The sequence below is a fragment of the Oncorhynchus tshawytscha genome, linkage group LG10, assembly GCF_018296145.1.
Source record: "Oncorhynchus tshawytscha isolate Ot180627B linkage group LG10, Otsh_v2.0, whole genome shotgun sequence".
Lineage (NCBI taxonomy): Eukaryota > Metazoa > Chordata > Actinopteri > Salmoniformes > Salmonidae > Oncorhynchus > Oncorhynchus tshawytscha.
The window spans coordinates 82,140,151-82,167,271 of NC_056438.1; the positions used below are offsets into that span (position 1 = coordinate 82,140,151).

The following is a 27,121-nucleotide window of genomic DNA, read 5'->3' on the forward strand; positions in this document are numbered from 1 at the left end:
AACAGGTAAAGTACTGGTACAACTTGACTCATAGTAACAGGTAAAGTACTGGTACAACTTGGCTCATAGTAACAGGTAAAGTACTGGTACAACTTGGCTCATAGTAACAGGTAAAGTACTGGTTACAAAGGGTCATGTTCTTTAGATAGTTGTCCTATCTATAGATCCAGGAGTTTTCTCTCTGGTTAATGACTCAGGGTTTTTCCTGGTTCCCTCTCCACCTAACTACCCACCAACTTAGTAATAACAATAAAATATATGCCATACATCAGTATATTTCACCTGTACTCTCCTCTCTGTTCCCCTCTCTATCACCCCTCCTCCTCCCTGTTCCTGTCTCTATCACCCCTCCTCCTCCCTGTTCCTGTCTCTATCACCCATCCTCCTCCCTGTTCCCCTCTCTATCACCCCTCCTCCTCCTCCCTGTTCCCCTCTCTATCACCCCTCCTCCCTGTTCCCCTCTCTATCACCCCTCCTCCCTGTTCCCCTCTCTATCACCCCTCCTCCCTGTTCCCCTCTCTATCACCCCTCCTCCCTGTTCCTCTCTCTATCACCCCTCCTCCCTGTTCCTCTCTCTATCACCCCTCCTCCTCCTCCCTGTTCCTCTCTCTATCACCCCTCCTCCTCCTCCCTGTTCCCCTCTCTATCACCCCTCCTCCCTGTTCCTCTCTCTATCACCCCTCCTCCTCCTCCCTGTTCCTGTCTCTATCACCCCTCCTCCTCCCTGTTCCCCTCTCTATCACCGCTCCTCCTCCCTGTTCCACTCTCTATCACCCCTCCTCCTCCCTGTTCCCCTCTCTATCACCCCTCCTCCTCCTCCCTGTTCCTGTCTCTATCACCCCTCCTCCTCCCTGTTCCCCTCTCTATCACCCCCCTCCTCCTCCCTGTTCCCCTCTCTATCACCCCTCCTCCTCCTCCCTGTTCCTGTCTCTATCACCCCTCCTCCTCCATGTTCCCCTCTCTATCACCCCTCCTCCTCCCTGTTCCCCTCTCTATCACCCCTCCTCCTCCCTGTTCCTCTCTCTATCACCCCTCCTCCTCCCTGTTCCTCTCTCTATCACCCCTCCTCCTCCTCCTCCCTGTTCCCCTCTCTATCACCCCTCCTCCTCCCTGTTCCTCTCTCTATCACCCCTCCTCCTCCTCCCTGTTCCCCTCTCTATCACCCCTCCTCCTCCACCCTGTTCCTCTCTCTATCACCCCTCCTCCTCCCTGTTCCCCTCTCTATCACCCCTCCTCCTCTCTGTTCCTGTCTCTATCACCCCTCCTCCTCCTCCCTGTTCCCCTCTCTATCACCCCTCCTCCTCCTCTCTGTTCCTGTCTCTATCACCCCTCCTCCTCCTCCACCCTGTTCCTCTCTCTATCACCCCTCCTCCTATCTGTTCCTCTCTATTACCCCCTCCTCCTCTCTGTTCCTGTCTCTATCACCCCTCCTCCTCCTCCACCCTGTTCCTCTCTCTATCACCCCTCCTCCTATCTGTTCCTCTCTCTATTACCCCCTCCTCCTCTCTGTTCCTGTCTCTATCACCCCTCCTCCTCCTCCACCCTGTTCCTCTCTCTATCACCCCTCCTCCTATCTGTTCCTCTCTCTATTACCCCCTCCTCCTCTCTGTTCCTGTCTCTATCACCCCTCCTCCTCCTCCACCCTGTTCCTCTCTCTATCACCCCTCCTCCTCTCTGTTCCTGTCTCTATCACCCCTCCTCCTCATCCTCCTCCTTCCTGTTCCTCTCTCTATCACCCCCCTCCTCCCTGTTCCTCTCTCTATCACCCCTCCTCCTCCCTGTTCCCCTCTCTATCACCCCTCCTCCTCCTCTCTGTTCCTGTCTCTATCACCCCTCCTCCTCCTCCACCCTGTTCCTCTCTCTATCACCCCTCCTCCTCCCTGTTCCTCTCTCTATCACCCCTCCTCCTCCCTGTTCCTCTCTCTATCACCCCTCCTCCTCCTCTCTGTTCCTGTCTCTATCACCCCTCCTCCTCCTCCACCCTGTTCCTCTCTCTCTCTATCACCCCTCCTCCTCCCTGTTCCTCTCTCTATCACCCCTCCTCCTCCCTGTTCCTCTCTCTATCACCCCTCCTCCTCCTCTCTCTGTTCCTCTCTCTATCACCCCTCCTCCTCCTCCACCCTGTTCCTCTCTCTATCACCCCTCCTCCTCCCTGTTCCTCTCTCTATCACCCCTCCTCCTCCCTGTTCCTCTCTCTATCACCCCTCCTCCTCCTCTCTGTTCCTGTCTCTATCACCCCCTCCTCCTCCCTGTTCCCCTCTCTATCACCCCTCCTCCTCCTCCTCCCTGTTCCCCTCTCTATCACCCCCTCCTCCTCCTCTCTGTTCCTGTCTCTATCACCCCCCCTCCTCCCCCTGTTCCCCTCTCTATCACCCCTCCTCCTCCTCCTCCCTGTTCCCCTCTCTATCACCCCTCCTCCTCCTCCCTGTTCCCCTCTCTATCACCCCTCCTCCTCCCTGTTCCCCTCTCTATCACCCCTCCTCCTCCTCCACCCTGTTCCCCTCTCTATCACCCCTCCTCCTCCCTGTTCCCCTTTCTATCACTCCTCCTCCTCCTCATCCTCCTCCTTCCTGTTCCTCTCTCTATCACCCCTCCTCCTCCCTGTTCCTCTCTCTATCACCCCTCCTCCTCCCTGTTCCTCTCTCTATCTCCCCCATCCCCCTCCTCCTCCCTGTTCCCCTCTATATTTCCCCACCTATCACTCCCTACCTCCTCCTCCCTCCATCCCTCCCACCTTCCCCATCCCTACCTCTCCCCCCACCAGGTTGAGGAACGGAGGCGTCTGGAGGTGCAGGGTGTGAGGCCCAGGGGGGGTCTGGATCTGACGGGCCTGCAGGCCCACGAGGCTCCCTGGGTCCAGGAAAGAACCCTACTGCAGCAGGAGGTCCGGTTGTTCAGACACAACACCATCATCTTCTATATGAAGCTACGCTGGATCCTTATGCACTGGAGGCTGGGGAAGAGGACAGAGGCAGGGGAGGAGACAGCACACTCAGAGGTGAGATGACTGGCTAGAGGTAGAGGCTGAACCCCAGGTAGTTTAGTCTGGAGGCTGGGGAAGAGGACAGAGGCAGGGGAGGAGACAGCACACTCAGAGGTGAGATGATTGGCTAGAGGTATTTGTATCCCCAATCCTATTTTTAAATTATTATTTTTTTTCACCTTTATTTAACCAGGTAGACCAGTTGAGAAAAGCAAAGCAAAGCAGTTTGACACATAACAACACAGAGTTACACATGGAATAAACAAACATACAGTCAATAAGACAGTAGAAAAAAGTCTATATAAAATGTGTGCAAATGAGGTAAGATGAGGGAGGTAAGGCAATAAGTAGGCCATCATAGCGAAATAATTACAATTTAGCAATTAAACACTGTAGTGATAGAGACTAGAGTGATAGATGTGCAGAAGATGAATGTGAAAGTAGAGACACTGGGGTGCAAAGGAGCAAAAAAATAATTTAATAACAGTATGGGGATGAGGTACTGTAGATAGATGGGCTACAGGTGGGCTATGTACATGTGCAGTAATCTGTGAGCTGCTCTGACAGCTGGTGCTTAAAGTTAGTGAGGGAGATATGAATCTCCAGCTTCAGTGATTTTTGCAGTTCGTTCCAGTCATGGGCAGCAGAGAACTGTAAGGAAAGGTGGCCGAAGGTGGAATTGGCTTTGGGGGTGACCAGTGAAATATACCTGCTGGAGCGAGTGCTACGAGTGTGTGCTGCTATGGTGACCAGTGAGCTGAGATAATGCAGGGCTTTACCTAGCAAAGACTTATAGATGACCTGGAGCTAGTGGATTTGGTGACGAATCTGTAGCGAGGGCCAGCCAACGAGAGCATACAGGTCGCAGTGGTGGGTAGTATATGGGGCTTTGGTGACAAAACGGATGGCACTGTGATAGACTGCATCCAATTTGCTGAGTAGAGTGTTGGAGGCTATTTTGTAAATGACATCGCCGAAGTCAAGGATCGGTAGGATAGTCAGTTTTACGAGGGTATGTTTGGCAGTATGAGTGAAGGATGCTTTGATGCGAAATAGGAATCCGATTCTAGATTTAATTTTGGATTGGAGATGTTTAATGTGAGTCTGGAAGGAGAGTTTACAGTCTAACCAGACACCTAAGTATTTGTAGATGTCCACATATTCTAAGTCAGAACCGTCCAGAGTGGTGATGCTGGACGGTCGGGCAGGTGCTGGTAGAGATCGGTTGAATAGCATACATTTAGTTTTACTTGCATTTAAGAGCAGTTGGAGGCCACGGAAGGAGTGTTGTATGGCATTGAAGCTCGTCTGGAGGTTAGTTAACACAGTGTCCAAAGAAGTATACAGAATTGTGTCGTCTGCGTAGAGGTGGATCAGAGAATCACCAGCAGCAAGAGCGACATCATTGATGTATACAGAGAAAAGAGTCGGCCCGAGAATTGAACCCTGTGGCACCCCTATAGAGACTGCCAGAGGTCCGGACAACAGGCCCTCCGATTTGACACACTGAACTCTGTCTGAGAAGTAGTTGGTGAACCTGGCGAGGCAGTCATTTGAGAAACCAAGGCTGTATATTCTGCCGATAAGAATGTGTTGATTGACAGAGTCGAAAGCCTTGGCCAGGTCTATGAATACAGCTGCACAGTATTGTCTCTTATCGATGAAGGTTAGGATATCGTTTATGACCTTGAGCATGGCTGAGATGCACCCATGACCAGCTTGGAAACCAGAGTACATAACGTAGAAGGTGTGATTCAAAATGGTCGGTAATCTGTTTGTTAAAACCTCTTGATTCTAGCCATCCCGGATCCGGGATCGTGAATACAGCCTCAAGCTCATTACCATAACGCAACGTTAACTATTCATGAAAATCGCAAATGAAATGAACTAAATATGCTAGCTCTCAAGCTTAGCCTTTTGTTAACAACATTGTCATCTCAGATTTTCAAAATATGCTTTTCAACCATAGCAAAACAAGCATTTGTGTAAGATTATTTATAGCTAGCGTAGCATTTAGCGTAGCATTCAGCGGGCAACATTTTCACAAAAACAAGAAAAGCATTCAAATAAAATAATTTACCTTTGAAGAACTTCAGATGTTTTCAATGAGGAGACTCTCAGTTAGATAGCAAATGTTCAGTTTTTCCTGAAAGATTCTTTGTGTAGGAGAAATCGCTCCGTTTTGTTCGTCACGTTTGGCTACCAAAAAAAAAACGAAAATTCAGTCATCAAAATGCAGAACTTTTTTCCAAATTAACTCCATAATATCGACTGAAACATGGTAAACGTTGTTTAGAATCAATCCTCAAGGTGTTTTTCACATATCTCTTCGATGATATATCGTTCGTGGAAGTCTGCTCTCTCCTCTGAATCACATGGAAGAATGCTTGCAGCTGGAGATTACGCACCAATTTCGACAAAGGACACCGGGCGGACACCTGGTAAATGTAGTCTCTTATGGCCAATCTTCCAATGATATGACTACAAACACGTCACAATGCTGCAGACACCTTGGGGAAACGGCAGAAAGTGTAGGCTCGTTCAGGGCGCATTCACAGCGCCTCAAAAATGTTGCTCATTTCCTGTTTGAAGTTTCATCTTGGTTTCGCCTGTAGCATCAGTTCTGTGGCACTCACAGATAATATCTTTGCAGTTTTGGAAACGTCAGAGTGTTTTCTTTCCAAAGCTGTCAATTATATGCATAGTCGAGCATCTTTTCATGACAAAATATCTTGTTTAAAACGGGAATGTTTTTTCATCCAAAAATGAAATACTGCCCCTAGTGTTCCAAGAGGTTAACTTGGCTTTTGAAGACCTTACAAAGGCAGGGTAGGATAGATATAGGTCTGGAGCAGTTTGCGTCTAGAGTGTCACCCCTTTGAAGAGGGGATGACCGCGGCAGCTTTCCAGTCTTTGGGGATCTCAGACGATACAAAAGAGAGGTTGAACAGGCTAGTAATAGGGGTTGCAACAATTTCGGCTAATCATTTTAGAAAGAACGGGTCCAGATTGTCTAGCCCGGCTGATTTGTAGGGGTCCAGATTTTGCAGATCTTTCAGAACATCAGCTGTCTGGATTTGGGTGAAGGAGAAATGGGGGAGGCTTGGGTGAGTTGCTGTGGCAGGTGCAGGGCTGTTGGCCAGGGTAGGCGTAGCCAGGTGGAAAGCATGGTCAGCTGTAGAAAAATGCGGAATTCTCAATTATCGTGGATTTATCGGTGATCACAGTGTTTCCGCCTCAGTGCTGTGGGCAACTGGGAGGAGGTGCCGTAACCATGAAAACATTTCTGACAGTGGTTGGGAACAATTTCTCCGGAGGCACTCCACACAGGCTCTAAACCATCCAATCAAACCAAAAGTCAGTCACTTAGGGAAGTAGGCTTGAGCAGAGTACATTTGGTTAGACCAATCCGTGAATAACAGCAAGGCTGGAGAAAAAGCCTGCATTCCCAATAGTTTTCCAGGAGGAGGGTTGACATCTACCTCAAAATCACATAGGATTGGCTTGTTTGATTGGTCAACTGAGTGATTGATTGACTGACTTTCAGGTTGTTGGTTGGATAGTTAGTTTCTTGGTGTACTGCTCCTTTCCTTGCTTTGATGTCGGTTATAATAACCTTGTTATTGTCGGATATAATAACCTTGTTATTGTCGGATATAATAACCTTGCTATTGTCGGCTATAATAACCTTGTTATTGCTATAATAACGGATATAATAACCTTGTTATTGCGGCTATAATAACCTCGGATATAACCTAATAATAACCTTGTTATTGCCGGATATAATAACCGGATATAATAACCTTGTTATTGCCGGATATAATAACCTATAATAACCGTGTTATTGTCGGCTATAATAACCTTGTTATTGTCGGCTATAATAACCTCGTTATAATAACCTTGTTATTGTCGGCTATAATAACCTTGTTATTGTTATAATAACCTTGTTATTGTTGGCTATAATAACCGTGTTATTGTCTATAATAACCTTGTTATTGCCGGCTATTGTCGGCTATAATAACCCTGTTATTGTTATAATAGCCTTGTTATTGTCGGCTATAATAACCTTGTTATTGTTGGCTATAATAACCTTGTTATTGTTGGCTATAATAACCTTGTTATTGTATAATAACGCCTATAATAACCCTGTTATTGTCGGCTATAATAACCCTGTTATTGTCGGCTATAATAACCTTGTTATTGTCGGCTATAATAACCTTGTTATTGTCGCCTATAATAACCTTGTTATTGTCAACTATAATAACCTTGTTATTGTCCCTGTTATTGGCTATAATAACCTTGTTATTGTCGGCTATAATAACCTTGTTATTGTTGTCTATAATAACATTGTTATTGTTATTGTCGTTATTGCTATAATAACCTTGTTATTGTCGGCTATGTCGGCTATAATAACCTTGTTATTGTCGGCTATAATAACCTTGTTATTCCATGTCTTGTTTGTCGCAGTATGAGAAGTTGGAGGGTATTCCAGAGCTGATCTTGGAGCATGGAGAGGGAGAGACGGAGAGAGAGGACAGGGACAGGTCGTGTACCCAGCTACCCCAGAGAGACAGCCCGAGCCTGGCCCAACAACCCAACTCCCCTCCACTGAACGCCTGCAGCACCAGACACAGGTAGGGTACAATGGATTTCTAGCTGTTGATACACTCCAATCCCTGGATTAAACTCTGGATTAAAAGGCACTTTGGATGAGTGCAAAGTCTGTTCAAGTACAGTGGAGTTCAATGATCCCTCGAACATGTTATACAACAGACCACAACAGAACATGTTATACAACAGACCACAACAGAACATGTTATACAACAGACCACAACAGACCACAACAGACCACAACAGAACATGTTATACAACAGACCACAACAGACCACAACAGACCACAACAGAACATGTTATACAACAGACCACAACAGACCACAACAGACCACAACAGACCACAACAGAACATGTTATAGAACAGACCTCAACAGAACCCTTGTACTAACGTACATATTATCCATCAAGCCAGAATATAGTATGATCTTTTCTGGTGTGATGTGTGTAGATCAACGTGAACATTATGGCTTGTGTGTAGAAACAGATGACATTATCAGAAGATCTCCGTCATATCTTAAATAAATGATTGTTCCAGTTTGGTTCTTCCTCCCCCGCTCCTCCTCTCCAGGTGGGTGAGAACCGTAGGGTGCTCCAGGCAGTGCGCTCCCTGTTAGAGGAGTTCAGGTTAGAGTTGAGGGAGGAGGAGAACAGGAGGTGCCAGCTGCAGCAGATCTACGCTAATGACAAAGCTTCCTGGGAGGTCAAATGGGCAGAGATGAAGTGTCACGTCGCTCAGGTAACACACACACACACACACACAAACACACACACAAACACACACACACACACACACACACACACACACACACACACACACACACACACACACACACACACACACACACAGAGGCAGACAGACAGACAGACAGACAGACAGACAGACAGACAGACAGACAGACAGACAGACAGAGACAGACAGACAGACAGACAGACAGACAGACAGACAGACCCCACCCACCCACCCCCTTAGAAAAAGGGTTCCATAAGGTTTATTTGGCTGACCCCATAGGAGAACCCTTTTTGGTTCCAGGTAACCCTTTTTGGTTCCGGAATAGAATCTAAAATGGTTATTTTGTCTGTCCCCATAGGAGAACCTTTTGAATAACCCTTTTTGGTTCCAGGTAAAACCCTTTTTGGTTCCAGGTAAAACCCTTTTTGGTTCCAGGTCGAACTCTTTTCGATTTCATATAGTTCTACCTGGAGGCGAAATCTAAGGCATATTGGGCAGGGATGGGCGCTCTACAGTGAAATAAGACAATAATCACTAACCAAAACCGCAATAGACAAGGCACATTGACATTAGGGCGAGGCATGTGTAGCCGAGTGATCATAGGGTCCAATGAGTAGCAATATATGAGTCAGGGAGCCGATTCAGTAGTCACTAGTACACTAGGCGAGCTGGAAACACAGTGAATCAGACTGCTAGCGGGCCGGGGCTGGCAGAAGGGCCTCCGGGGGCGTTGCTACGGAAGAGTCTGTTGAAACCACCTCGGACAATTACGTCGGCAGACCAGTCGTGATGGACCAGCGGGCTCCTTGTCGGCAGTAAAGGGTCCAGGCCAATTGGCAAAAGAGGTATTGTAGCCCAAGAATTGGCTGGTGGACCTCTTCGGCTAGCTGGGAGATGGACCTAGCTCGAGGCTAGCTCAAGCCAGGAGTAGCCACTCGGATTGCAGCTAGCTAGCTGCGTTGATCCAGTGTAAAGGTTCAAGGTTGCGGTAGAAATCCGGAGATGTGGAAGAGAAAAAGCAGTCCGATATGCTCTGGGTTGATATCGCGCTGTTAACGGTGAAGACCGCTAGCAGTGGCTAACTGACTACTAGCTACCATTTCTAACAGCATGTCACATGTGCAATCAGAAAAAAAACCTCTAGACCACCTTTACTCCACACAGAGACGCATACTAAGCTCTCCCTCGCCCTCCATTTGGCAAATCTGACCATAATTATATCCTCCTGATTCCTGCTTACAAGCAAAAACTAAGCAGGAAGTAGCAGTGAATCACTCAATACGGAAGTGGTCAGATGACACAGATGCTACGCTACAGGACTGTTTTGTTAGTACAGACTGGAATATGTTCGGGACTTATCCTATGACATTGAGGAGTATACCGCCTCAGTCACCAGCTTCATCAATAAGTGCATCGATGACGTCGTCCCCACAGTGACTGTACGTACATTTCCCAACCAGAAGCCATGGATTACAGGCAGCATCCACACCGATCTAAAGGCTAGAGCTGCCGCTTTCAAGGAGTGGGACACTAAATCCGGACGCCTTTAAGAAATACAACTATGCCCTCAGACGAACCATCAAACAGGCAAAGCGTCAATACAGGACTAAGATTGAATCCTTCTACACTGGCTTGGACGCTCGACGGATGTGGCAGGGCTTGCAAACTATTACAGACTACAAAGGGAAACCCAGCTGCGAGCTGCCCAGTGACGCCAGCCTATCAGACGGGCTAAATTTATTTTATGCTCACTTGGAGGCAAGCAACACAGAAGCATGCATGAGAGCACCAGCTGTTCCGGACGACTGGGTGATCACGCTCTCCATAGCTGATGTGAGCAAGACCTTTAAACAGGTCAACATTCACAAGGCCGTGGGGACAGACGGATTACCAGGACATGTATTCAAAGCATGCACCGACAGACTGATTGTAGTCAGGTCATCCGACAGACTGATTGTAGTCTGTTCATCTGACAGACTGATTGTAGTCAGGTCATCTGACAGACTGGTTGTAGTCAGGTCACCTGACAGACTAAGTTTCTCCACGTCAGCTCACACGGTCAGTAGAAGGACCCATCCTCATACGTCACCACATTGTTATGGATTGTTCTTCAACTGTATTAATCTATTGCCTGTCTGTTTATGTGTTCAACCAGCTGGAAGAGGAGAGACGAGAAGAGAAAGGAGAGGTGAGAGGAGAGGCCAGAGGGGAGACGCAGGGAGGAGGAGGAGGAGACAAAGACTGGGCCTTTAAACAGGAGCGAGAGGAGCACCGTTGCCTCCTGGCAGAGAGCCACAGCACCTCCCTGGACCTCCACTGGAAGCTGCAGCAGGGAGAGAAGAGGTGGGGGAGGGAGAGGAGAGGCCTACTGGAACGCTTCGACCAGGAGAGACAAGAGTGGGACAGCAACATGAGAAACATGCACCACAAGATGGAGAGGGTGAGGAGGGAGAGAGAGGAGGTGAAGGGAGAGAGAAGGGGAGGGAGGGAGAGGAGGGGGAGGGAGAGGAGAGGAGAGGCCTACTGGAACGCTTCGACCAGGAGAGACATGAGTGGGACAGCAACATGAGAAACATGCACCACAAGATGGAGAGGGTGAGGAGGGGGAGAGAGGAGGTGAAGGGAGAGAAGAGGGAGAGGAGGGGGAGGCGACAGCAACATGAGAAACATACACCACAAGATGGAGAGGGTGAGGAGGGGGGAGAGGACAGCAACATGAGAAACATGCACCACAAGATGGAGGACAGCAACATGAGAAACATGCACCACAAGATGGAGAGGGTGATATGGGTCCTGGTCATCAGTAGAGCCCTATGGGACCTGGTCTCTTCCTATTCTGTAGTCACATCACCCTGTCTGAAACTACTCATTCCTCTCCTCTCTCCCTCTCCTCTCATTCCTTACCTCTCTCCCTCCTCCTGTCCTCTCTCCCTCTCCTCTCCTCTCATTCCTTTCCTCTCCTCTTTCCCTCTCTCTACTCTCCTCTCATTCCTTTCCTCTCTCCCTCCTCCTCTCCTCTCTCCTCTCTCCCTCTCCTCTCCTCTCATTCCTTCCCTCTCCTCTTTCCCTCTCTCTACTCTCCTCTCATTCCTTTCCTTTCTCCCTCCCCCTCTCTCTCTCCCTCTCCTCCTCTCTCTCCCTCTCCTCCCTCTATCTACCTCTCTCTCCTCCCTCCCTCTCTCCCTCTCCTCCCCCCCTCTCCTCCCTCTCCTCCCTCCCTCTCTCTCCTCCCTCTCTCTCCTCTCTCTCTCCTCCCTCTCTCTCATCTTTCTCTCCTCCCTCCCTCCCTCTCCTCTCTCTCTCTCCTCCCTCTCCTCTCTCTCTCTCTCTCCTCCCTATCTCTCTCTCTCTCTCTCTCTCTCTCTCTCTCTCTCTCTCTCTCTCTCTCTCTCTCTCTTTCCTCCCTCTCTCTCCTCTCTCTCTCATCTCTCTCTCCTCCCTCCCTCTCCTCTCTCTCTCTCCTCCCTCTCCTCTCTCCTCTCTCTCCCTCTCCTCTCTCTCCTCCCTCTCCTCTCCCTCGCCTCTTTCTCCCCCTCTCCTCTCTCTCCTCCTTCTCCTCCCACTCTCTCCTCCCTCTCTCTCTTCTCTCTCTCTCCTCCCTCCCTCTCCTCCCTCTCCTCTCTCTCTCCTCTCTCTCTCTCCTCCCTCTCCTCCCTCTCTCTCATCTCTCTCTCTCCTCCCTCCCTCTCCTCTCTCTCCTCCCTCTCCTCTCTCTCTCCTCCCTCTCCTCTCTCTCTCCTCCTCTCTCTCTCTCCTCTCTCTCTCTCCTCTCTCTCCTCTCTCTCCTCCCTCTCCTCTCTCTCTCCCTCTCTCTCCCTCTCCTCCCTCTCCTCCCTCTCTCTCCTCTCTCTCCTCCCTCTCCTCCCTCTCTCTCCTCTCTCTCCTCCCTCTCTCCTCCCTCCCTCTCCTCCCTCTCTCTCCTCCCTCCCTCTCCTCCCTCTCTCTCCTCTCTCCCCTCTCTCTCCTCCCTCCCTCTCCTCTCTCTCTCCCCTCTCTCTCTCTCCTCCCTCCCTCTCCTCTCTCTCTCCCCTCTCTCTCCTCTCTCCCTCTCTCTCCTCTCTCCTCCCTCTCTCTCCTCACCCCACAGCTGCAGAGAGAGCTGAATGTCCGACAGAGCAGTGAGGGCTCACCCTCCGACGTCAAAGATGGGGCGACGGCAGGAGGACACAGGGGTGTCTTTTCCCCTCAGGAGAGCCCATGTAAGGTCCCTCGCTCCCCTCGGTCACCCTGCTCCCCTCGCTCTGCCACCTCCGGCCCTGTTTCCCTCCCCACCCGCTCCCACTCGGACTCAGAGGCCCATGAAGAGCAGGGGGCTGTAGTGAGGGTCAGAGGCCCAACAGAGAACATTTTCCTGGACGCTCTGACGCTAGACTCCCTTGGTAGCCTGGAGGTCCCACTTCCCAGCAGACTGGACTCTGACAAGAGGTTCCCCGATATGAACCAGGTGAGGCATCAGACTCAGACAAGAGGTTCCCCTATATGAACCAGGTGAGACATCAGACTCTGACAAGAGGTTCCTCTATATGAACCAGGTGAGACATCAGACTCTGGAGTATCTTAAATTGCTCCCTATTCCGTATATAGTGCACGACCTTTGACTATATGGAACTCTATTCCACATCAGGTAACTGATTCAAGCAGTAAAATCCGATAAAAATACACCTTATGGAACAGCAGGGACTGTGAAGAGACACACACACACAGGCACAGTCATATGTACACACACACACATGATAACATACACACTATACACACACCTACACGTGGATTTAGTGGTGTAGATATGTGGTAGTGGAGTAGGGGCCTGAGGGAACACACTTATTGTGTTGTGAAATCTGTTATGAATGTATTGTAATGTTTTAAAATTGTATAATTGCCTTAATTTTGCCGGAGCCGAGAAGAGTAGCTGCTGTCTTGACAGGAACTAATGGGGATCCATAATAAACCCCAGGAAGAGTAGCTGCTGTCTTGGCAGAACTAGTGGGGACCCATAATAAACCCCAGGAAGAGTAGCTGCTGTCTTGGCAGAACTAGTGGGGACCCATAATAAACCCCAGGAAGAGTAGCTGCTGTCTTGACAGGAACTAATGGGGACCCATAATAAACCCCAGGAAGAGTAGCTGCTGTCTTGGCAGAACTAGTGGGGACCCATAATAAACCCCAGGAAAGAGTAGCTGCTGTCTTGACAGGAACTAATGGGGACCCATAATAAACCCCAGGAAGAGTAGCTGCTGTCTTGACAGGAACTAATGGGGACCCATAATAAACCCCAGGAAGAGTAGCTGCTGTCTTGGCAGAACTAGTGGGGATCCATAATAAACCCCAGGAAGAGTAGCTGCTGTCTTGACAGGAACTAATGGGGATCCATAATAAACCCCAGGAAGAGTAGCTGCTGTCTTGACAGGAACTAATGGGGATCCATATTAAACCCCAGGAAGAGTAGCTGCTGTCTTGACAGGAACTAATGGGGATCCATATTAAACCCCAGGAAGAGTAGCTGCTGCCTTGGCAGAACTAATGGAGATCCATAATAAACCCCAGGAAGAGTAGCTGCTGCCTTGGCAGGAACTAATGGAGATCCATAATAAACCCCAGGAAGAGTAGCTGCTGTCTTGGCAGAACTAATGTGGATCCATAATAAACCCCAGGAAGAGTAGCTGCTGTCTTGACAGGAACTAATGTGGATCCATAATAAACCCCAGGAGGAGTAGCTTCTGCCTTGGCAGGACCTAATGGGGGTCCATAATAAACCCCAGGAAGAGTAGCTGCTGCCTTGGCTAATGGGGATCCATAACAAAAAAAAATTAAACTATGGGCCCTGGTCAACAGTAGAGCTCTATGTGTCCTGGTCAACAGTAGAGCACTATGGGTCCTGGTCAACAGTAGTACACTGTGGGTCCTGGTCAACAGTAGTGCACTATGGGTCCTGGTCAACAGTAGAGTCCCTGGTCAACAGTAGTGCACTATGGGTCTTGGTCAACAGTAGAGCACTATGGGTCCTGGTCAACAGTAGTGCCCTATGGGTCCTGGTCAACAGTAGTGCACTATGGGTCTTGGTCAACAGTAGAGCCCTATGGGTCCTGGTTAACAGTAGTGCACTATGGGTCTTGGTCAACAGTAGTCCACTATGGGTCCTGGTCAACAGTAGTGCACTATGGGTCCTGGTCAACAGTAGTGCCCTATGGGACCTGGTCAACAGTAGAGCACTATGGGTCCTGGTCAACAGTAGTGCCCTATGGGTCCTGGACAACAGTAGAGCACTATGGGTCCTGGTCAACAGTAGTGACTATGGGTCCTAGTCAACAGTAGAGCACTATGGGTCCTGGTCAACAGTAGTGACTATGGGTCCTGGTCAACAGTAGAGTCCCTGGTCAACAGTAGAGCACTATGGGTGCTGGTCAACAATAGAGCCCTATGGGCCCTGGTCAACAGTAGTCCACTATGGGTCTTGGTCAACAGTAGAGTCCCTGGTCAACAGTAGAGCACTATGGGTGCTGGTCAACAGTAGAGTCCCTGGTCAACAGTAGTGACTATGGGTCCTGGTCAACAGTAGAGTCCCTGGTCAACAGTAGTGACTATGGGTCCTAGTCAACAGTAGAGCACTATGGGTCCTGGTCAACAGTAGTGCTCTATGTGTCCTGGTCAACAGTAGAGCACTATGGGTCCTGGTCAACAGTAGAGCCCTATGGGTCCTGGTCAACAGTAGTGCACTATGGGTCCTGGTCAACAGTAGTGCACTATGGGTCCTGGTCAACAGTAGAGTCCCTGGTCAACAGTCGAGCCCTATGGGTCCTGGTCAACAGTAGAGCACTATGGGTCCTGGTCAACAGTAGTGCACTATGGGTCCTGGTCAACAGTAGAGCCCTATGGGTCCTGGTCAACAGTAGATCCCTATGGGCCCTGGTCAACAGTAGTGCACTATGGGTCCTGGTCAACAGTAGTGCACTATGGGTCCTGGTCAACAGTAGTGCACTATGGGTCCTGGTCAACAGTAGTGCCCTATGGGTCCTGGTCAACAGTAGTGCACTATGGGTCCTGGTCAACAGTAGTGCACTATGGGTCCTGGTCAACAGTAGTGCACTATGGGTCCTGGTCAACAGTAGTGCACTATGGGTCCTGGTCAACAGTAGAGCACTATGGGTCCTGGTCAACAGTAGTGACTATGGGTCCTGGTCAACAGTAGTCCACTATGGGTCCTGGTCAACAGTAGTGACTATGGGTCCTGGTCAACAGTAGTCCACTATGGGTCCTGGTCAACAGTAGTGCACTATGGGTCCTGGTCAACAGTAGAGTACCTGGTCAACAGTAGAGCCCTATGGGTCCTGGTCAACAGTAGAGCACTATGGGTCCTGGTCAACAGTAGTGCACTATGGGTCCTGGTCAACAGTAGTGCACTATGGGTCCTGGTCAACAGTAGTGCCCTATGGGACCTGGTCAACAGTAGAGCACTATGGGTCCTGGTCAACAGTAGTGCACTATGGGTCCTGGTCAACAGTAGAGCCCTATGGGTCCTGGTCAACAGTAGTGCACTATGGGTCCTGGTCAACAGTAGAGTACCTGGTCAACAGTAGAGCCCTATGGGTCCTGGTCAACAGTAGTCCACTATGGGTCCTGGTCAACAGTAGTGCACTATGGGTCCTGGTCAACAGTAGAGTACCTGGTCAACAGTAGAGCCCTATGGGTCCTGGTCAACAGTAGAGCACTATGGGTCCTGGTCAACAGTAGTGCACTATGGGTCCTGGTCAACAGTAGTGCTCTATGGGTCCTGGTCAACAGTAGAGCCCTATGGGTCCTGGTCAACAGTAGTGCACTATGGGTCCTGGTCAACAGTAGTGCACTATGGGTCCTGGTCAACAGTAGAGTCCCTGATCAACAGTAGAGCCCTATGGGTCCTGGTCAACAGTAGAGCACTATGGGTCCTGGTCAACAGTAGTGCACTATGGGTCCTGGTCAACAGTAGTGGGTCCTGGTCAACAGTAGATCCCTATGGGCCCTGGTCAACAGTAGAGTCCCTGGTCAACAGTAGAGCACTATGGGTCCTGGTCAACAGTAGAGCACTATGGGTCCTGGTCAACAGTAGTGCACTATGGGTCCTGGTCAACAGTAGAGCACTATGGGTCCTGGTCAACAGTAGAGCCCTATGGGTCCTGGTCAACAGTAGTGCACTATGGGTCCTGGTCAACAGTAGTGCACTATGGGTCCTGGTCAACAGTAGTGCACTATGGGTCCTGGTCAACAGTAGAGCCTATGGGTCCTGGTCAACAGTAGAGGGTCCTGGTCAACAGTAGTGGGGTCCTGGTCAACAGTAGAGCACTATGGGTCCTGGTCAACAGTAGTGCACTATGGGTCCTGGTCAACAGTAGAGTCCCTGGTCAACAGTAGAGCACTATGGGTCCTGGTCAACAGTAGAGTCCTGGTCAACAGTAGTGGGGTCCTGGTCAACAGTAGAGTCCCTGGTCAACAGTAGTGACTATGGGTCCTGGTCAACAGTAGTCCACTATGGGTCCCTGGTCAACAGTAGTGACTATGGGTCCTGGTCAACAGTAGAGTCCCTGGTCAACAGTAGTGACTATGGGTCCTGGTCAACAGTAGAGTCCCTGGTCAACAGTAGTGACTATGGGTCCTGGTCAACAGTGGCCCCTGGTCAACAGTAGTGCCCTATGGGTCCTGGTCAACAGTAGAGCCACTATGGGTCCTGGTCAACAGTAGTGCCCTATGGGTCCTGGTCAACAGTAGTGCACTATGGGTCCTGGTCAACAGTAGAGCACTATGGGTCCTGGTCAACAGTAGAGCACTATGGGTCCTGGTCAACAGTAGAGCACTATGGGTCCTGGTCAACAGTAGTGCACTATGGGTCCTGGTCAACAGTAGTGCACTATGGGTCCTGGTCAACAGTAGTGCACTATGGGTCCTGGTCAACAGTAGTGCACTATGGGTCCTGGTCAACAGTAGTGCCTATGGGTCCTGGTCAACAGTAGTGCACTATGGGTCCTGGTCAACAGTAGAGCACTATGGGTCCTGGTCAACAGTAGTGCACTATGGGTCCTGGTCAACAGTAGTAGTCCTGGTCAACAGTAGAGCACTATGGGTCCTGGTCAACAGTAGTGCACTATGGGTCCTGGTCAACAGTAGTGCCTATGGGTCCTGGTCAACAGTAGAGCACTATGGGTCCTGGTCAACAGTAGTGCACTATGGGTCCTGGTCAACAGTAGTGCCCTATGGGTCCTGGTCAACAGTAGAGCCTATGGGTCCTGGTCAACAGTAGTGACTATGGGTCCTGGTCAACAGTAGAGCACTATGGGTCCTGGTCAACAGTAGAGTCCTGGTCAACAGTAGTGACTATGGGTCCTGGTCATGGGGTCAACAGTAGTGCACTATGGGTCCTGGTCAACAGTAGAGCCCTATGGGTCCTGGTCAACAGTAGTGCACTATGGGTCCTGGTCAACAGTAGAGCACTATGGGTCCTGGTCAACAGTAGTGCCCTATGGGACCTGGTCAACAGTAGTGCACTATGGGTCCTGGTCAACAGTAGTGCCTGGGTCCTGGTCAACAGTAGTGCACTATGGGTCCTGGTCAACAGTAGTGCACTATGGGTCCTGGTCAACAGTAGTGCCCTATGGGTCCTGGTCAACAGTAGAGCACTATGGGTCCTGGTCAACAGTAGAGCACTATGGGTCCTGGTCAACAGTAGTGCACTATGGGTCCTGGTCAACAGTAGTGCACTATGGGTCTTGGTCAACAGTAGAGCCCTATGGGTCCTGGTCAACAGTAGTGCCCTATGGGTCCTGGTCAACAGTAGTGCACTATGGGTCTTGGTCAACAGTAGTGCACTATGGGTCCTGGTCAACAGTAGTGCACTATGGGTCCTGGTCAACAGTAGTGCACTATGGGTCCTGGTCAACAGTAGTGCACTATGGGTCCTGGTCAACAGTAGTGCACTATGGGTCCTGGTCAACAGTATTGCCCTATGGGTCCTGGTCAACAGTAGTGCACTATGGGTCCTGGTCAACAGTAGTGCACTATGGGTCCCTGGTCAACAGTAGAGCACTATGGGTCCTGGTCAACAGTAGTGCACTATGGGTCCTGGTCAACAGTAGTGCACTATGGGTCCTGGTCAACAGTAGAGCACTATGGGTCCTGGTCAACAGTAGTGCACTATGGGTCCTGGTCAACAGTAGTGCACTATGGGTCCTGGTCAACAGTAGAGCACTATGGGTCCTGGTCAACAGTAGTGCACTATGGGTCCTGGTCAACAGTAGTGCACTATGGGTCCTGGTCAACAGTAGTGCACTATGGGTCCTGGTCAACAGTAGAGCACTATGGGTCCTGGTCAACAGTAGTGCACTATGGGTCCTGGTCAACAGTAGTGCCCTATGGGTCCTGGTCAACAGTAGAGCACTATGGGTCCTGGTCAACAGTAGTGCACTATGGGTCCTGGTCAACAGTAGTGCACTATGGGTCCTGGTCAACAGTAGTGCACTATGGGTCCTGGTCAACAGTAGTGCACTATGGGTCCTGGTCAACAGTAGTGCACTATGGGTTCCTGGTCAACAGTAGTGCACTATGGGTCCTGGTCAACAGTAGTGCACTATGGGTCCTGGTCAACAGTAGTGCACTATGGGTCCTGGTCAACAGTAGTGCCCTATGGGTCCTGGTCAACAGTAGTGCACTATGGGTCCTGGTCAACAGTAGTGCACTATGGGTCCTGGTCAACAGTAGTGCACTATGGGTCCTGGTCAACAGTAGTGCACTATGGGTCCTGGTCAACAGTAGAGTCCCTGGTCAACAGTAGAGCACTATGGGTCCTGGTCAACAGTAGTGCACTATGGGTCCTGGTCAACAGTAGTGCACTATGGGTCCTGGTCAACAGTAGAGCACTATGGGTCCTGGTCAACAGTAGTGCACTATGGGTCCTGGTCAACAGTAGTGCACTATGGGTCCTGGTCAACAGTAGTGCACTATGGGTCCTGGTCAACAGTAGTGCACTATGGGTCCTGGTCAACAGTAGTGCACTATGTTAGGTGCCATTTGGGATGCATTCCAGGAATGTCAAATGTGGGAGTGTTTTCAGACATGAAAGGGTTCTTCAATTCTTGCCCAGTGCAGGTTTTAATTCCAGCCCGCCACTAAGACGTCTGCGTATGTTGTTTCAGGCTCTGAATGAGATCCCAGACATAGAGGACCCAATGTACCCGGAGGAAGAGGAGGAGGAGGAAGAGATGGGCTTTGGCAGTCTGCTCAGGTAAGGTGGTTGACCTGTTCACTTACCTGGAAATACTGTATAAATGTCTTAGACCTACAGGTAATATTTTCACTTATCTAGACAGGCCCTCATTGTTATGGTCACATGGGCTGTGGCAGGTAAATATCTTCTTCTTTCTGTTTACCTCAACATATCTTATGTTAGTGGAAGTATTTTCGATAGCCTACTCGGATAAATAAAGGTAGTACAATTACTGCTAATGTTTCCGATTTACCCAGAATACCATTCTACTGGTTACAACAGCTATGCTTTACCTTAACAGACTACCATCCTACTGGTTACAACAGCTATACTTTACCTTAACAGACTACCATCCTACTGGTTACAACAGCTATACTTTACCTTAACAGACTACCATCCTACTGGTTACAACAGCTATACTTTACCTTAACAGACTACCATCCTACTGGTTACAACAGCTATACTTTACCTTAACAGACTACCATCCTACTGGTTACAACAGCTATACTTTACCTTAACAGACTACCATCCTACTGGTTACAACAGCTATGCTTTACCTTAACAGACTACCATCCTACTGGTTACAACAGCTATACTTTACCTTAACAGACTACCATCCTACTGGTTACAACAGCTATACTTTACCTTAACAGACTACCATCCTACTGGTTACAACAGCTATGCTTTACCTTAACAGACTACCATCCTACTGGTTACAACAGCTATACTTTACCTTGACAGACTACCATCCTACTGGTTACAACAGCTATACTTTACCTTAACAGACTACCATCCTACTGGTTACAACAGCTATACTTTACCTTAACAGACTACCATCCTACTGGTTACAACAGCTATGCTTTACCTTAACAGACTACTGGTTACAACAGCTATACTTTACCTTAACAGACTACCATCCTACTGGTTACAACAGCTATACTTTACCTTAACAGACTACCATCCTACTGGTTACAACAGCTATACTTTACCTTAACAGACTACCATCCTACTGGTTACAACAGCTATACTTTACCTTAACAGACTACCATTCTACTGGTTACAACAGCTATGCTTTACCTTAACAGACTACCATCCTACTGGTTACAACAGCTATACTTTACCTTAACAGACTACCATCCTACTGGTTACAACAGCTATACTTTACCTTAACAGACTACCATCCTACTGGTTACAACAGCTATGCTTTACCTTAACAGACTACCATCCTACTGGTTACAACAGCTATACTTTACCTTAACAGACTACCATCCTACTGGTTACAACAGCTATACTTTACCTTAACAGACTACCATCCTACTGGTTACAACAGCTATACTTTACCTTAACAGACTACCATCCTACTGGTTACAACAGCTATACTTTACCTTAACAGACTATCATCCTACTGGTTACAACATACTTTACCTTAACAGACTACCATCCTACTGGTTACAACAGCTATGCTTTACCTTAACAGACTACCATCCTACTGGTTACAACAGCTACACTTTACCTTAACAGACTACCATCCTACTGGTTACAACAGCTATGCTTTACCTTAACAGACTACCATCCTACTGGTTACAACAGCTATGCTTTACCTTAACAGACTACCATCCTACTGGTTACAACAGCTATACTTTACCTTAACAGACTACCATCCTACTGGTTACAACAGCTATGCTTTACCTTAACAGACTACCATCCTACTGGTTACAACAGCTATACTTTACCTTAACAGACTACCATCCTACTGGTTACAACAGCTATGCTTTACCTTAACAGACTACCATCCTACTGGTTACAACAGCTATGCTTTACCTTAACAGACTACCATCCTACTGGTTACAACAGCTATACTTTACCTTAACAGACTACCATCCTACTGGTTACAACAGCTATACTTTACCTTAACAGACTACCATTCTACTGGTTACAACAGCTATACTTTACCTTAACAGACTACCATCCTACTGGTTACAACAGCTATGCTTTACCTTAACAGACTACCATCCTACTGGTTACAACAGCTATACTTTACCTTAACAGACTACCATCCTACTGGTTACAACAGCTATACTTTACCTTAACAGACTACCATCCTACTGGTTACAACAGCTATACTTTACCTTAACAGACTACCATCCTACTGGTTACAACAGCTATACTTTACCTTAACAGACTACCATCCTACTGGTTACAACACCTATACTTTACCTTAACAGACTACCATCCTACTGGTTACAACAGCTATACTTTACCTTAACAGACTACCATCCTACTGGTTACAACAGCTATACTTTACCTTAACAGACTACCATCCTACTGGTTACAACAGCTATACTTTACCTTAACAGACTACCATCCTACTGGTTACAACAGCTATACTTTACCTTAACAGACTACCATCCTACTGGTTACAACAGCTATGCTTTACCTTAACAGACTACCATCTACCAGCTATGAAATAAAGGTTGTTTCTGTTTTCTGTTGCTAGAAGTGACAGTAGATTCCTGTGATTGCTGTGATAAGGGATGTGATCCAAGTCTCTTTGGGAGGGGATATGATCCAAGTCTCTTTGGGAGGGGATATGATCCAAGTCTCTTTGGGAGGGGATATGATCCAAGTTTCTTTGGGAGGGGATATGATCCAAGTCTCTTTGGGAGGGGATATGATCCAAGTCTCTTTGGGAGGGGATATGATACAAGTCTCTTTGAGGAGGGGATGTGATCCAAGTTTCTTTGGGAGGGGATATGATCCAAGTCTCTTTGGGAGGGGATATGATCCAAGTCTCTTTGGGAGAGGCAAGGATCCAAGTCTCTTTGGGAGGGGATATGATCCAAGTCTCTTTGGGAGAGGCAAGGATCCAAGTCTCTTTGGGAGGGGATATGATCCAAGTCTCTTTGGGAGGGGATATGATCCAAGTCTCTTTGGGAGGATATGATCCAAGTCTCTTTGGGAGGGGATATGATCCAAGTCTCTTTTGGAGGGGATATGATCCAAGTCTCTTTGGGAGGGGATATGATCCAAGTCTCTTTGGGAGGGGATATGATCCAAGTCTCTTTGAGAGGGGATATGATCCAAGTCTCTTTGGGAGGGATATGATCCAAGTCTCGTTGGGAGGGGATATGATACAAGTCTCTTTGGGAGGGGATGTGATCCAAGTTTCTTTAGGAGGGGATATGATCCAAGTCTCTTTGGGAGGGGATATGATCCAAGTCTCTTTGGGAGAGGCAAGGATCCAAGTCTCTTTGGGAGGGGATATGATCCAAGTCTCTTTGGGAGAGGCAAGGATCCAAGTCTCTTTGGGAGGGGATATGATCCAAGTCTCTTTGGGAGGGATATGATCCAAGTCTCTTTGAGAGGGGATATGATCCAAGTCTCTTTGGGAGAGGATATGATCCAAGTCTCTTTGGGAGGGGATATGATCCAAGTCTCTTTTGGAGGGGATATGATCCAAGTCTCTTTGGGAGGGGATATGATCCAAGTCTCTTTGGGAGGGGATATGATCCAAGTCTCTTTGGGAGAGGCAAGTCCAAGTCTTTTGGGAGGGGATATGATCCAAGTCTCTTTGGGAGAGGATATGATCCAAGTCTCTTTGGGAGAGGATACGATCCAAGTCTCTTTGGGAGAGGATACGATCCAAGTCTCTTTGGGAGGGGATATGATCCAAGTCTCTTTGGGAGGGGATATGATCCAAGTCTCTTTGGGAGGGGATATGATCCAAGTCACTTTGGGAGGGGATATGATCCAAGTCTCTTTGGGAGGGGATATGATCCAAGTCTCTTTGGGAGGGGATATGATCCAAGTCTCTTTGAGAGGGGATATGATCCAAGTCTCTTTGGGAGGGGATATGATCCAAGTCTCTTTGGGAGGGGATATGATCCAAGTCTCTTTGAGAGGGGATATGATCCAAGTCTCTTTGGGAGAGGATATGATCCAAGTCTCTTTGGGAGGGGATATGATCCAAGTCTCTTTGGGAGGGGATATGATCCAAGTATCTTTGGGAGGGGATATGATCCAAGTCTCTTTGGGAGGGGATATGATCCAAGTCTCTTTGGGAGGGGATATTATCCAAGTCTCTTTGGGAGGGGATATGATCCAAGTCTCTTTTGGAGGATATTATCCAAGTCTCTTTGGGAGGGGATATGATCCAAGTCTCTTTGGGAGGGGATATGATCCAAGTCTCTTTGGGAGGGGATATTATCCAAGTCTCTTTGGGAGGGGATATGATCCAAGTCTCTTTGAGAGGGGATATGATCCAAGTCTCTTTGGGAGGGGATATGATCCAAGTCTCTTTGGGAGAGGATATGATCCAAGTCTCTTTGGGAGAGGATATGATCCAAGTCATTGTAGCCTGACAGTCAATTAATGAATCGTTTTAAAGTGATCCCTCATGAAATGAAACGCATTAACTTTATTTTTTTGGAGAGCAGATGATATGTTTTAGGTTATTTTAAGAGTTTCAGGAAATTAGGACAACAAAGAGGCTGAAAAACACTGTTTATATGTCAAAGAGATATCTCCTTCTACTCTACCTTTTGGGGACCTGTCAATGTATCAACATATCTTTCTTCTAGTAAGAGAATTTTGATGCAGTACTAATGATCACGCTCTCCTCCTCTGTCCTCTCTCTCTTCTCTGTCCTCTCTGATCCTTCTCTGTCCTCTCTCCTTCTCTGTCCTCTCTCTCCTTCTCTGTCCTCTCTGATCCTTCTCTGTCCTCTCAGATCCTTCTCTGTCCTCTCTCTCCTCCTGTCTCCTCTCTCTCCTCTCTCTCCTCCTCTCTCTCCTCTCTCTCCTTCTCTCCCCTCTCTCTCCTTCTCTGTCCTCTCTCCTCTCTCTCCTTCTCTGTCCTCTCTCTCCTTCTCTGTCCTCTCTGATCCGTCTCTGTCCTCTCTCTCCTCCTCTCTCCTCTCTCCTTCTCTGTCCTCTCTCTCCTCTCTCTCCTTCTCTCTCCTCTCTCTCCTTCTCTGTCCTCTCTCTCCTTTCTCTCCTTCACTGTCCTCTCTGATCCTATCCTTGTAACATGTTTTTGGTAATGTAGTAGTTTAATGCTTTATTCTCGTCTCCTCCTCCTCAGGGCTAAGTCAGTCTGTTCTATGAGTGACTTCCAGCGTCTGATGGACAGCTCTCCTTTCCTGCCTGACAAGAGTCGTCATGGTGACTGTGGCCATGACGACGTGACTCCACCCCTTTCACCTGATGACCTGAAGTACATAGAGGAGTTCAACAGTAAGGGGTGGGGCTTTCCTGTCCCTGGCCCCTCCCCTACACCAGGCCACCACACCCCCACACCCATGGAAGCCTGGGCAGAACGGCCCACGTCAGGTACTGATGCTCCAACTGTTTAAGCATTGTTTGTTTTTGGAATTGCAATCATGTTAATGTGAAGACAAAGATGGCAAATGTGTTTTCTCACTTTATATCAAAATTACATTTCAATCATGTTATGGTGAAGCCTGCAAGCACATTTTCACATTGTGTGTGGACAATAAAGCTTTTTAAATCTAAATTCAGAAACATACCCAATGTTTTACTGTCATCTTCCCACCTTGTGGAGATTATTTATTTCCCTTCTAATTCTAATCATTTGAATCATTCTAAATTCCAATCATTCTAATAATTTGAGTCATTTGAATCATTCTAAATTCCAATCATTCTAAATTCCGATCATTCTAATCATTTGAATCATTCTAAATTCCAATCATTCTAAATTCCAATCATTCTAAATTCCGATCATTCTAATCATTTGAATCATTCTAAATTCCAATCATTCTAAATTCCAATCATTCTAAATTCCCATCACTCTAATCATTTGAATCATTCTGAATTCCAATCATTCTGAATTCTCTCTCTATGAGTTCCAGAACCATTCCAGCCAGCCTTGTGGTTCCTGACAACCAGTGCTACGCTTACTACTAACACCCTGTCCAGCCCTGAACCCCATCCCCTCTGCCAGCACTCCCCTCTCAGGGGTAACGGGGGTAACAGAGGAGGGGGGGCAAGTGTCCATGTCTCCCACAGCCCCACCCGACCCCCAGGAACCCCTGAACAGGACTACATGTACCCCAAAGGGACCAAGGGGCGAGGGGGTGGCGGTGAGGTGGGGGATCCCCCTGGGGTAGGGGGACCAGACGAGGTATTTGGTAATGGTAGGTGGCCCTCCACCTGTCATAAGGAGTTATTAGAGGGTGGGGGTGGTCTGGGAGGCGGACTTAGGGTTCCGTCTGGCGTGGGCCCCATCCCCACGGTGGGGTACGCCTCGTCTCTGGAGCTGCAGCTGTCACGGAACCTCAGTGATGACATGAAGGAGGTGGCCTTCTCCGTAAGGAACTACCGCTCAGGCCCTGGTACCTCGGACCTCCTGGAGCAACACAGACAGGTCTGTTCACGTTGTTGTTGTTGTTGTTTATCTAGCTGTACATTTCACTTAGTTCACCATTCTATTGTATTCAGTGTCGTCAGAAAGTAAACCTTCACTTATTGCACATTTGGTCGTGTTACAGCATGAATTCAACATGTATTAAATAAATACACATTCTTACCCATCTACACACAATGACTAAGAGAAAACATGTTTTTACAAATTCTTTCAGATTTATTGAAAATAAAAGACAGAAATATCTAATTTACATCACTATTCGCACCCTTTTGCTATGACACTTCAAATTGAGCTCAGGTGCATCCAATGTCCTTTGATCCTCCTTGAGATGTCACTACAACTTGATTGGCCAATTCAATTGTTTGGACAGGATTTAGAAATAAAGATTTTCTTGTGTACATTCTAAACTAAAGGTCAAGGTTATCTTGTGTACAGCGCCTTGCAAAAGTATTCATCCCCCTTGGCGTTTTTCCTATTTTGTTGCATTACAACCTGTAATTTAAATGGATTTTTAATTGGATTTCATGTAACGGACATACACAAAATAGTCCAAATTGGTGAAGTGAAATGAAAAAAAATTACTTGTGTAAAAAATAAAATTAAAATAAAAACGCAAAAGTGGTGTGTGCATATGTATTCACCCCTTTGCTATGAAGCCCCTAAATAAGATCTGGTGCAACCAATTACCTTCAGAAGTCACATAATTTGTTAAATATAGTCCACCTGTGTGCAATCTAAGTGTCACATGATCTGTCATATGATCTCAGTATATATACACCTGTTCTGAAAGGCCCCAGAGTCTGCAACACCACTAAGAAAGAGGCACCACCAAGCAAGCGGCACCATGAAGACCAATGAGCTCTCCAAACAGGTCAGGGACAAAGTTGTGGAGAAGTACAGATCAGGGTTGGGTTATAAAAAAATATCTTGAGACTTTGAACATCCCACGGAGCACCATTAAATCCATTATTTAAAAAATGAAGTGAATATGGAACCACAACAAAACTGGGACGCCCACAAAACTCACTGACCAGGCAAGGAGGGTATTAATCAGAGAGGCAACAAAAAGACCAAAGATAACCCTGAAGGAGCTGCAAAGCTCCACAGCGGAGATTGGAGTATCTGTCCATAGGACCACTTTAAGCAGTACGCTCCAGAGCTGGCTTTATGGAAGAGAGCCCAGAAA

At 48.0% G+C, this 27,121-nt stretch overlaps 1 protein-coding gene across 1 annotated transcript in view; it reads left to right on the top strand.

The window, feature by feature from the left end:
• The window catches only part of LOC112241737 (microtubule cross-linking factor 1), a 204,394-nt gene that overhangs the window by 175,609 nt on the left and 1,664 nt on the right, over positions 1-27,121 (top strand). Inside the window, exons 7-14 of the mRNA XM_042329610.1 lie at positions 2,765-2,998; positions 7,451-7,617; positions 8,183-8,333; positions 10,483-10,767; positions 12,415-12,771; positions 19,481-19,569; positions 24,634-24,881; positions 25,421-25,935. Of these exons, the coding sequence (XP_042185544.1) occupies positions 2,765-2,998; positions 7,451-7,617; positions 8,183-8,333; positions 10,483-10,767; positions 12,415-12,771; positions 19,481-19,569; positions 24,634-24,881; positions 25,421-25,935 (2,046 nt within the window). The remainder of the gene's footprint in view (positions 1-2,764; positions 2,999-7,450; positions 7,618-8,182; positions 8,334-10,482; positions 10,768-12,414; positions 12,772-19,480; positions 19,570-24,633; positions 24,882-25,420; positions 25,936-27,121) is intronic.